General features: G+C 35.8%; 1 protein-coding gene across 3 annotated transcripts in view; it reads right to left on the bottom strand.

Moving 5' to 3' along the window:
- STAG1 (STAG1 cohesin complex component) overlaps positions 1-12069 on the bottom strand; it is a 368375-nt gene that overhangs the window by 29149 nt on the left and 327157 nt on the right. For all 3 annotated transcript variants that reach the window (XM_076005282.1, XM_076005291.1, XM_012787757.3), the window contains 3 exons: positions 8612-8704; positions 4386-4560; positions 1681-1820 (listed from right to left, as the gene is read on the bottom strand). In XM_076005282.1, coding sequence (XP_075861397.1) covers positions 1681-1820; positions 4386-4560; positions 8612-8704 — 408 coding nt within the window. The remainder of the gene's footprint in view (positions 1-1680; positions 1821-4385; positions 4561-8611; positions 8705-12069) is intronic.

Raw genomic sequence — 12069 nt, 5'->3', positions numbered from 1 at the left:
GGGAGATAGATAATAACCCTAAATAAACACAGAGAGATAATCATAGATCTAATTTTAGAAAGGGAAAGATGGTCATATGGAAACTTAAACAGCTCTTCCTCACAAATGCCTAGGATCTACCCTAGATATTCTCATTCAGGGAATCAGGAATATGTAATTTGGAATAATGCTCTAGACAACTGATGCAAAATCAGGATGAAGAATAACTATTCTGAATAATATATCAGTGAGTTTGATGTTGAATCTAAGACTACAGAATACATCATTAAAAGCAGTGCTTGTGAATACTCAGAAATGAAATGGTCTCTAAGAGCAAGCAGAAGTTTACTAACATATCATGATATTTTCTTTTAGAAAGGTTCAACAGGCAGATATGACAGTCTGTATATCAATAATTAGTTTGGCAAATTATTTCATTATTCTTTATAGACCAAATAGAGAAAAATGAGCTGAAACAGAATAGCAGTTACTTTATTAATAATCTGTAAGCTCCTTACTGCAGAAATCATGTCTTATTTAACACAGTGACTGTCACAATAGAAAAAAAAATTTTTTTCCTTGGAGCCACAGTGTTTTATTAGGAAAGTAAAATAAAAACTTCGAAAACAAGGCCGGGCGCTGTGGCTCACGCCTGTAATCCTAGCTCTTGGGAGGCCGAGGCGGGCGGATTGCTCGAGGTCAGGAGTTCAAAACCAGCCTGAGCGAGACCCCGTCTCTACTATAAATAGAAAGAAATTAATTGGCCAACTGATATATATATATAAAATTAGCCGGGCATGGTGGCGCATGCCTGTAGTCCCAGCTACCCGGGAGGCTGAGGCAGAAGGATCACTCGAGCCCAGGAGTTTGAGGTTGCTGTGAGCTAGGCTGACGCCACGGCACTCACTCTAGCCCGGGCAACAAAGTGAGACTCTGTCTCAAAAAAAAAAAAAAAAAAAAAAAAAACTTCGAAAACAAAATGATCCTTTCTAATTTACTGAAAAATTTGTTATTTTTAATTGTTTTCTGAGCGTGAGTTATATGCAACTTGAAAAAATAGTTCCTGAGGCTCCCAAGGTGAAGAGACATGTGAGTTACATATACTTCACAAGGCCCTGGGCTCAAAACTAGTTAAATACAACTCACAGGGCAGTTAATGAGTTAAATCTCTGGCTACCAGCACAGTGCTCACCACGTGGCAGTTTTTTAGCAAAATATGATGAATTAACTATACTATATCATAGCTGGAATTGAACCATTCCCAAATATGATGAAGATACAAGTAGATCAAATAGTACACATAATATTCTGAATTTGGGCAATATAGAATATTCTCTGTGACATAAGCACAAGGCAAATACAGGAAAACTGAGAGAAGTGTTCACTCCTATCTGTGCCTGTTATGCCACACCATTAAGAAATCTGAGCACTGCTTTTTCAGAGGGTCAGGAACAAAATGGAGCTTATAAAAAAAAAACAGCCAGAAAGTGAGTATATTGTTTCATATAAATGCTAGAACTCCTACTCAATGGAATTGATATAATGGCACAGACTAATAAAAAAACTTATATAAAAGAAAGAAATTTTTCAGAAAATCATCCACATTACATAGATGAAAACTGTCAATTTTAGCTTTTCATTTTAATTGCAAATTTCTCTGCCATTTAGATGGAAGGAGAAAATAAGAATGTGAAACTATACCTTCATGTAGTGTTTGAAAATGTCTGCAGCTGCATGCATGTCAACAATGTCATAAATGATAAGTTTGCTGAAGGCAGCAAGTAGATTCCTTCTTTTATGTAAGGCTTCAATTTTATTAGCTTCATCTTCTTCATCACCCTCTAACCACAGAAAATAAGGTTGTTATACATTTTATCACTTTATTCAAGTAAAACAATGCAGACAATCAGTATAATTAAACACTAGCTTAATATTATAACTTCATAAATAGGTACAATTCAGTTACTGATGGGAGAAAATCTTATACTGATTAATTATTTTGCGGTGCTGCATTTAGTTACACATTTATCAAACACTTAATAGGCACTAAAGTTATCTTCGAGGGAGACCATCACAGCAAACATTGAGTAAGATAAGCAAACCATATAGTCTCGCCTCCATATCCATGAATGTGGAACCCTTAGATAGGGAGGGCTGACTGTACTATGCCATTTTATATAAGGGACTTGAGCATCTGTGGGGGTCCCTGAACCAATTCACCACAGATAACAAAGGACAACTGTATACAAAAATTGTTTTTCTGGTACTTTTGTCATAATAGTAAGAGATCTATTTACTTTAAACATGCTGTCTTTTCTTATTTTAATATTCCTATGTGCTAACATACTTCCACAGAGAAGAAATTTCTGAAAAATTTTAAGACACAGGGAAAAAATTTTCTTTTATAAAAATATTTGGGGCCGGGCGAGGTGGCTCACACCCGTAATCCTAGCACTCTGGGAAGTTGAGGTGGGCAGACTGCTCGAGGTCTGGAGTTCGAAACCAGCCTGAGCAAGAGCAAGACCCCATCTCTACTATAAACAGAAAGAAATTAGTTGGCCAACTAATATATACAGAAAAAATTAGCCAGGCATGGTGGCGCATGCCTGTAGTCCCAGCTACTCGGGAGGCTGAGGCAGCAGGAGTGCTTGAGCCCAGGAGTTTGAGGTTGCTGTGAGCTAAGCTGACACTACAGCACTCACTCTAGCCTGGGCAACAAAGTGAGACTCTGTCTCAAAAAAAAAAAAAAAAAAAAAAAAAATATATATATATATATATATATATTTGGGAGAGTAATGGAAATATATGGAGGAAATAATTTTTAGTGCTTGTCCTAAATATGGTTACATTATCAGATGAGAAATAAAATATTTTACAAACCATGTTATACACATATAAAATTTTTTAAAAAATCTCATCAAATACTTTTAAAACAAGTAGTGCTTCTTCCTCAAATCTTTTAGTTTCAGAGTCCACTGGGTTGCCTATTTCTTATTCTAGAAAAAAATTTCCAACAAGGCTTTGGATGATAACGTTTGTTTCAGGCTCTGTACTGACACTCTCATGTCCTGGCCTGCCCTTACTTGGGGTGAGCTTTCTTTTCTTCTTCACATGTACATATTCATAAAAGAACTTACGCTCAATCTCTTTCTTTCCTTTCTACTATTTAGTCCTGTTGTTAACCATCAGTGCTTTGAGAAGTTGGAAATCTTTTTGCTTAAGATAAGTGGCAGGCTGGGCGCTGTGGCTCACGCCTGTAATCCTAGCTCTTGGGAGGCCGAGGCGGGCGGATTGCTCAAGGTCAGGAGTTCAAAACCAGCCTGAGCAAGAGCGAGACCCCGTCTCTACTATAAATAGAAAGAAATTAATTGGCCAACTGATATATATATAAAAAATTAGCCGGGCATGGTGGCGCATGCCTGTAGTCCCAGCTACTCGGGAGGCTGAGGCAGAAGGATCACTCAAGCCCAGGAGTTTGAGGTTGCTGTGAGCTAGGCTGACGCCACGGCACTCACTCTAGCCTGGACAACAAAGTGAGACTCTGTCTCAAAAAAAAAAAAAAAAAGATAAGTGGCAGATAAATTTTGTCTCCTGACAAATATAATACAGACTCTAAATAAACACAGTTTCACAGTCTAGTATTTTCTAAAATATTCTCTTAAGAATATTCTAATAGCACCAAATCTGTGGATCAGACATGTCTTTTACATTATTTTAGGGAGCTTAATCATCTATTTACAAATAACCTATTCTAAGTGACATTTATTTATAACTAATCATTAACAATTCAGTCTAATTTTGCTAACTTATTCTGGAGGCTCAGCACAATTTTGACTAGAGAGGTTTGATAATAGTCTTTCAACATTTGATATCTTACAGTTATATTTTGTTAAGTAATATACAATGACCACTGAGGAATAGAAAGGAAAGTGAAAGTGGATGCTTTCCCTTAGAAAAATTATGAATCTCGACGGTCAATTAGAAACATCTATCCTACATATACATTTGTACATGTGGGAAATGACAAATGTACACATTTATTCATTATAGGACAGTTTATAGTAGTTAAAGTTCGTAAACTAGCCATGTCAATCAGTGTAAGATGGATTATATAAATTATGCTACATCTACACAAAGAAATACTATGCAGCTGTTAGAAAAAGACTGAAGAAGCTTTCTATGTCATGATAGGAAAAAAATCTGAGGTACGAAGTTAAAGGAGGGAGATTTCACTATGTACATTTTTATTTCTGTTGGTTTCTAAATTACATGACTATATTACTATTAACTTTTTTAAAAGACAGAAATCTTGGTAAAGTTTTAGGATTGAATTTGATTTTCCCCCCTCCTATCTTTTGGGGTTAGTGAAACAAAATCAATATTTATAAGATGGTAGCTACACATACCCATACTCTGGTTCTCCTCATCTTGGTCAATGAAAACATGATCCATTACGAAACTGAGGAGTTCAGACTGGAGTCCAGTATCTGGATTAAAAACCAAAGGCTGAAGGCCCTCTCTGCCACCTGTCATTAACTGGTGGCTAAAAATCATCAAAAGATCACAGAGTAACATGAAAGCCTGGAATGCAAGAGGAATTCATCAAAAAAATATTGTTCATCAATGAAATATTATACAAATATAGATATGACAAATCAATGTTAATGACAACATACCAAATCAAAAGATAGTTCAACAGCAGTACTATAATATAAATTTTAAGTATTTAAATTACAACTATGTAGTTTAAATTACCAAACTTAATAAAATTACTTTTTCTCATTAAATGCTTGTCATATTTAAGATTTTTTCCCCCTAAGTTATAATCTCTCACTTGGCTGTATTAACTCAAAAATAGCTGATTAAGATATTTCTACTTAAACTTTTAAAAATGAGTTTAATTCAACCCTTAAAATACAAAATTGATATAACAGATTATAACAGAGGTTAGAAATCAATTATATACTGCTTAATCAAATAATTAGTATAAGTTTTAAGACAAACTACAATTCAACAAACTATAATGCAGTAATATAAACCTATAAGCTACTATTTGGGATTCCTTTTAAAAAATCTAATATCAAAAATTTCTAATACAGTCATGCACTACATAATGACATTTTGGTCACTGCATATACAAGGCAGTGGACCCATAAAATTATAATGGAGCTTAAAAATGCCTATGGCCTGGTCATACAGTAGCTTGTAGTGCAATACAAAATTCATGTGTTTGTGGTGATGGTGGTGTCAACAAGTCTATTATGCTGCCAGTCATATAAAAATATAGCATATATAATTATATGCAGTAGTAATACTTGATAATAAATGACTATGTTACTGGTTTATATATTTACTCTACTATACTTTTTATCATTATTTCAGAATGTACTCCTTCAATGTATTAAGGAAAGTTAACTGTAAAACAGCCTCAGGCAGGTCTTTCAGGAGGTATTCCAGAAGAAGGCATTTTTATCATAGGAGATGACAGCTCCATGATGTGTTCCTGCCCCTAAAGACCTTTCAGTGGATTACTAAAATTTGGCATATGTTTACAATGGAATATTACTCAATTCTAAGAAACGACAGCAAGCTAGCACTGCTTATATTATCCTGGATTGATTTTAAGCCCATTATCCAAAGTGAGGTGACACAAGATCAGAATAATGGGCTCCACATATACTCGCCATCAAACTGGTACTGACTAATTAACACTATGGTGCTCAAAGGGTGGTGGTGTTCATCAGGGATTCAGGGGTTGGAGGGGTAGTCCCAGATCTGAGGGATATGGTGAACATTGTGAAGGCAAAGGGTATACCTCTAACCCTTGCTGGAGAGAGGCAGAGATATAAAATGTAACCAAAATGTTAAGAAAAAAAAAGAAAAACAAACATTTGTTGGGTGTGGGGCAGGTGGGAGGGGGGTGAGGGGATGGGTATATACATACATAGTGAGTGTGATGCACACCATCTGGGGGATGGACACACTTGAAGCTCTGACGTGAAGGGGGAGGGGAGAAAAGGGCAATGTACGTAACCTTAACGTTTATACCCCCATAATATGCTGAAATAAAAAAAAGAAAAGAAAAAAAGAAAAGACCTTTCAATGGGACAAGATGTGGAGGTGGAACACGGTGATACTGATGATCCTGACCCTACATAGGTCTAGAGTAAAATGTGTATGTGTCTTAGTTTTCAACAAAATAGTTTAAAAAAGTAAAAAGAAATTTAAAAACAGGAAAAGCTTATAGAATAAGGATATAAAGAAAAATATTTTTACACAGCTATACAATATGTTTTAAGTGTTATATATAACAAAAGGGTCAAAGTTAAAAAAGTTTATAAAGTTTAAAAGTTACAGTAAGCTAAGGTTAATTTACTATTGAAAAAAATTTTTAAATAAATTTAAATAGTCTGTACAGTGTTTATAAAGTTTACAGGAATATACAGTAATGTCCTAGGCTTTCACATTCACTCATCACTTACTCATTTACCCGGATTAACTTCCAGTCCTCCAAGTTCCATTCATGGTAATGTACACTGCAGGTGTACCATTTTTATCTTTGATACTATATTTTTACTATACCTTTCCTGTGTTTAAATATATAAATACTCATCCAGGGATGGGGGACAGCCTTTTGACTGAATCCAAATTTTACAGAACAAATCCTCTCTGTGAAGTTTGAATTTTGTTGAGGAGCCACACTTGGGGATCTAAAGAGCCACATATGCCCTTGCGGCCACTGGTTCCCCACTGGAGGTGTATAGTAGGCTATACCATCTAGGTTTGTATAAGTACACTCTATGATGTTCACACAATGATCAAATTACTTAATGATACATTTCTCAGAATGTATCCTTGTCATTAAGCGATGCATGACCATAGTAGACCATGCATATAAACACCAGTATCTAAAAGCCTCCCAACTAATTTAATCATATTATTGAACTTTCAACAGATTTCCTGAAAGATAAAGTAGTACACATATGTTGCCAAATTTGTTCTATTTAATGAATTGGGTGAAAGATTGTACTGTGGGTTAACAGAGGGCTTACACCTTACAACAATCAACTAACCTCCCACCCAAACTTGATTTCTATGGAAAACACAATGTTGGCATTTATTTGGGGATGGTTGTATACCTGGCCGTTCAAATCCAGCAAGAATCATGGCAGTTCATGCCCTGACTGCACAACCATGAAATATATTAAGATATTTAGGAAGAGCCATTTGAAAATAAGGGAACATAAAGAGAATCTACAGGTATATTTTTAAACCAGGCCACAGTTTTGAGCATCACCAAGTAGGTCTGATGCAGAAACAGTTGATTTCTGTCTTAAATGGCCAGACCTGGGTACTTCTAGATAGTATGGGTGGGGTTCTGAAGATTTAGAGCATACAGTTTAGGAAATATAATGTTTCCACTTTAAATGCTGATAACCCAACAAAGAAGAGACCTGTGACAACATATGTGTAAGAAGAGGAAATAACAAAGGACAAGTAATACCGTAGCTTTTAACTAGACTTTTTCTAGCCCAATATTAAAATAAGAAATAGGTGTAGTCTGCTTTATACAAACGTACTCCTTAATAGGACAGTATAATTAAAGAAAAAAAATCACATCTTGGAAACAGTACTTCCGTGGCCCACCTTGATCTTCTTTGGGCTGTGTCCCTCACTAAGGGGTAAGAAATCTGTTGGACCAATAGGCTATGCCTACCTGCTTACTAAACTATACTTCTACACCATTGTCCAAGTATAGGGACTCAGGGATTCCTTGCTCTAACAGCCCTGATCCTCTTTTAAGAGCCCTGCAAAGGCCCCTTCCCTAAGTATACTGCATCTCCCGTGTGAATATTTCTAGGCCCCAGGGTAGTCAAGAGGGAGTTGTTTGGGTGGGTGTCGCTGACAGACTTTCAATATGTGGGGCTAAAGTGTTCACATGCATGTGTGAGATTAACTGGTATGTGAAGGAGCTGAAGATTAGATGGTAAAATAGGCCATAGTTCAGCTCCCTAGACTCTCAATGTTTTGGCATAGAATTCTTAAGAGTCAAGCACTCTAAATTTCAACCTGGCCTTTCTGGTGGTAAGAATATACTTGTCAAAGTAAAAGGACAGGATGTATTTTGTTTTACTTTATTTAGAGACAGGGTCTTGCTCTGTTGCGTAGACTGCAGTGTAGTGGCCTGATCAAAGCTCACTGTAATCTTGAATTCCTGGGCTCAAGTGATTCTCTTGCCTCAGCCTCCTGACTAGCTGGACTACAGGTGTGTGCCATCACATCCAGCTAAGTTAGACAAGTCTCACTATGTTGCCCAGGTTGGTCTTGAACTCCTGGCCTCAAGCAATCCTCCGGCTTCAGCCTCCCAAATTGCTGGGATTACAGGGGTGAGCTGCTGGGCCTGGCTGAATGTATTTTATAAAACAAGTTTGTCAGCTTGCTTTATAAGATATTTATATCTACATTCTTGTCCCAAGTCCCATAAATGTTGGGAATGGACATGTGTGCTAAGAACTGCCATAAAACATTACATCTTTACAAAAAATTTGTAAAAAATTACATTAGTGAAATTACTGTTTACTAATGCTTTGGAGTGGTTTTTATTAAGAGCTCTTAACTGATAATTTCTTACCTGTTCTTTCACTGGAGTATTAACATTAGATAGGCACTGCTGGCAAACAGCCAAAAAGGATTTCACTGTTTTCCTCAATACCAACAAATCCTCCTGTAAGACATTCAAATTTGCAAGCATGAGTTACAATATCCTAGACAATTGATCTAGAGGAAATAATACATGGAAAATAGCCAAACTGGTTTATTGTAAAGTAAATCTGTAAAACCAAATTTGCTGTTGGGAACCAATTAGTGTAGCCATTTCTTCATTATCTGTTCTAACAGATGGGGCAGCAAAACTGACAATCTCAAACACTCAGTTCTGTTTAACTATGGAATGCTTAGCATGATTGCTCCCAATAGATTTTCCTCTATAAATATGGTTTACTTAGGCTGACATTGATAAAAATAAATTAAGCAACAAATGTGTCCTGAACTTCTCCCATATATCACAGCAGTCTACAAAATGTTATGGGAAGAAAGATAAATTTAAGATAGGGTCCCTCATAGAGTTAACATTCTAGCAGACAGACCAATTAGAGAGATTAAGTGTTCACATTTATTGTATTAACTCTAACTGTAGTAGATAGAATTCAGTTAGAAGACCCTTTATAGAAGGATGGACTTTAATGTAAGATTGGATGGGTAAACAACATTTAATTAGATGGCCAGATAATATCCCATATAGAACAACATTTACAAAGTATAAAAGGAAATTTAAATTTATTGAGTACCTGTAACATGCCAGGCACTGGTTTAAGGGCTTACATACAGATTCTAAGAAGTAGTCATTATTAGCAAGAGATTAAAACCAAGACTGTCTGATATCAGAACTCATATTCTTCTCACCGACTAATGAGTAAGATAAATGCAGATCAGCATTTAAAATAGAAATGGAGAGTAATTACCTGAGCAAAGACAGAAACTACTGTAGACAGTAGAAACTGTAGATAGAAACTACTTGGAAAAGTATTCTATTTTACTAAAATTCTTTAAGCCACTATTTTATACAGATGACAGCACTTAATTCCTTTTTGAGATCTTCATATCTCAAATAATGATACTTCAAAAATTATATACATTTTCTTTTGCTAACGTAAGTGCAGTATTTGGAAGAAGAAATGAGTTCATTTTGTGTAGAATAGTAAAAATGATATCCTCTTGAGAACCTTTAATGTTTTACAGATAAACATCTATCGAATAACCAAACCTCAACAGTCCTTGAGTTTCTTTAAACATTCACAATGCATTGAGGACAACAGATGAGGGAACAGGCAACCACAATATAGTGTAAGGAGTGCTACGGTGGGAGAGAGCATGAACCTTATGTTAGAAAATCTAACTCAAAGTCAAAAGTAGTCATGGAAGAGTTCCCAAAGAAGATAACATGTAAGCTGAGTCCTAAAGGACAAAAATTACCTAGCTATAAAAAAGGTGTTCCAGATAGGGCTCAGTTGTTAAAAAGCTTGGAGGTGCTTCTGAGGAACTGTTAATTTATTACAGCTGGGGCACAAAAAGGGGAGAGAGTGACAAGAAAAAGCTAAAGAGGAAAACAGGATCCATTTCCATTTCCATGGAAGACCATTTAAAATTGCCATGTTAAATTAGTTGGATATTATCTTGATGGCAATAAGAAACTACTGAAGAAGGATTTTTATCATAGGAGTGCTAACATATTGTGTAAAAGAATCATACTCCAAACACAATAGAGAATGATGTGAAATAGGTCATTTAAGAATAGATACAATCTTTTGTTGAGAGTTTATTATGTGCCAAGTACTTGTTCTAAGGATCAAAGATTTAAATCTCACAATCACCCTCTGCAGTCAGTGGTAATACTCCTAATTTTACAGACAAGGAAACTGGTATTGAGAGCAACCACAGATTCTAAGTGACAGAGTAAGGATCCAAACCTAGGGCTGTATGACTCTAAAATTCATGTTCTGAATCATTATCCTGTATTTTCTTACATATTAAGAAAGGCCATAGGAATAATCTAGAATGAGGGCCTGAAAACAAAATGTTAGCAGTAAATATGTGAACAGATATAGGATAAATTAAAGTAGTAGAATACCTAGAATTTAGGGAGTAATTGAGGTAGAGGCTATTGATTACTCCTAAATTTCTAGGTAATCAGTCACCTCTTAGATGTATTGTGGCACAAGTCACCAAAATAAAAAACATGAACAAATGTAGTTAGCAGTAGTTCAGTTTTAAAGATGATGATTTTGAGATCCTTACAAGATATCCTGGAGATGTCTAGTAGATAGTTGGATGTATGAATTCAAAGCCTAGGGAAAGAATCTGAGCAAGAATAAAGATTTGCAAGTCCTCAGCATTTAGATGGCAACAGAGGTGATAAAAAGTGGATGAAACTGCTCAACGAGAATATGTAGAAAAAGGCGACAAGTATCCTGCAGAACACCAAAATTTGAAAGAGGAATGACAAAAAATAGCTTATGAAGAAGTCTAAGAAATGATCTGAGTAGGAATAAAACCAGGAGAATTTGGCATCCAGAGGTAAGAAAACACTTAAAATGAACAGAATAACTAATAACGACAAATGCCACAGAGAGATAAGACAGATAAGGCTTAGAAAGTGTCCCAGGGATAAAGTAATTATGAAGCTGTGGGTGGCCTTGGTGAGAGCACTTTCAATGGAGTTATGAGTCCAAAAGTTAGACTGTAGTGTATTGAAAGGAAGATAAGAAGTCAATCCTTTCAAAAAAGTACAGTCAGAGAAAAATAAGAAGTCTGCTGGAGAAACCTTTTGAGGTTGATGAAGAATTTTTGTGTCATTGTTCATCTTTTTAATACAAAAGATTTGAGAATGTTTGCTGAATGACTGAAAGAATAAAAAGCATTCAATGCTATTAACTAGCTATGTGATCTGAGAGAATTTTACATCTCAGGATTAAAGATTCTTAAAATCTATAAACAAGAGGGTTGAACTAGGTATTCTGGAGTTCTATATTATTCTGTGATTCTGCTGAATTAACTCTAGAGAATTCAAATAAGACCAGGTAGTTGCAAATTGGTAAACCTTCTAGTATTCAAAGGTTGAATGTTTACTGCTTGCTGCATCACTAGTATCTAGAATAGTGCTTGGCATATGGCAGGTGTTTAACACATTAACTGCTATGTAAGTTGTATTTAACTCATGCTAGTTTGGAGCCTGAGGCCCCATGAAGCAAAACCTGGGCAAAACCCTGCAGTTGTTTTGTGAAAATCTTACTTGTTGATGCTCTTTATTGTTGCAATTTAATATTGACATTCAAGTCTAAAAAAGTAGATTACATGAAGTCAATAAATTTCACTTTTTTTTTTTTTTTTTTTGAGACAGAGTCTCACTTTGTTGTCCAGGCTAGAGTGAGTGCCGTGGCGTCAGCATAGCTCACAGCAACCTCAAACTCCTGGGCTCAAGCAATCCTCCTGCCTCAGCCTCCCGAGTAGCTGGGACTACAGGCATGCGCCACC

Source organism: Microcebus murinus, chromosome 1 (assembly GCF_040939455.1).
Source record: "Microcebus murinus isolate Inina chromosome 1, M.murinus_Inina_mat1.0, whole genome shotgun sequence".
Taxonomy (NCBI): domain Eukaryota; kingdom Metazoa; phylum Chordata; class Mammalia; order Primates; family Cheirogaleidae; genus Microcebus; species Microcebus murinus.
The sequence above is the reverse complement of the archived record's forward strand: the minus strand, read 5'-3'. Positions and strand labels throughout refer to the sequence as shown.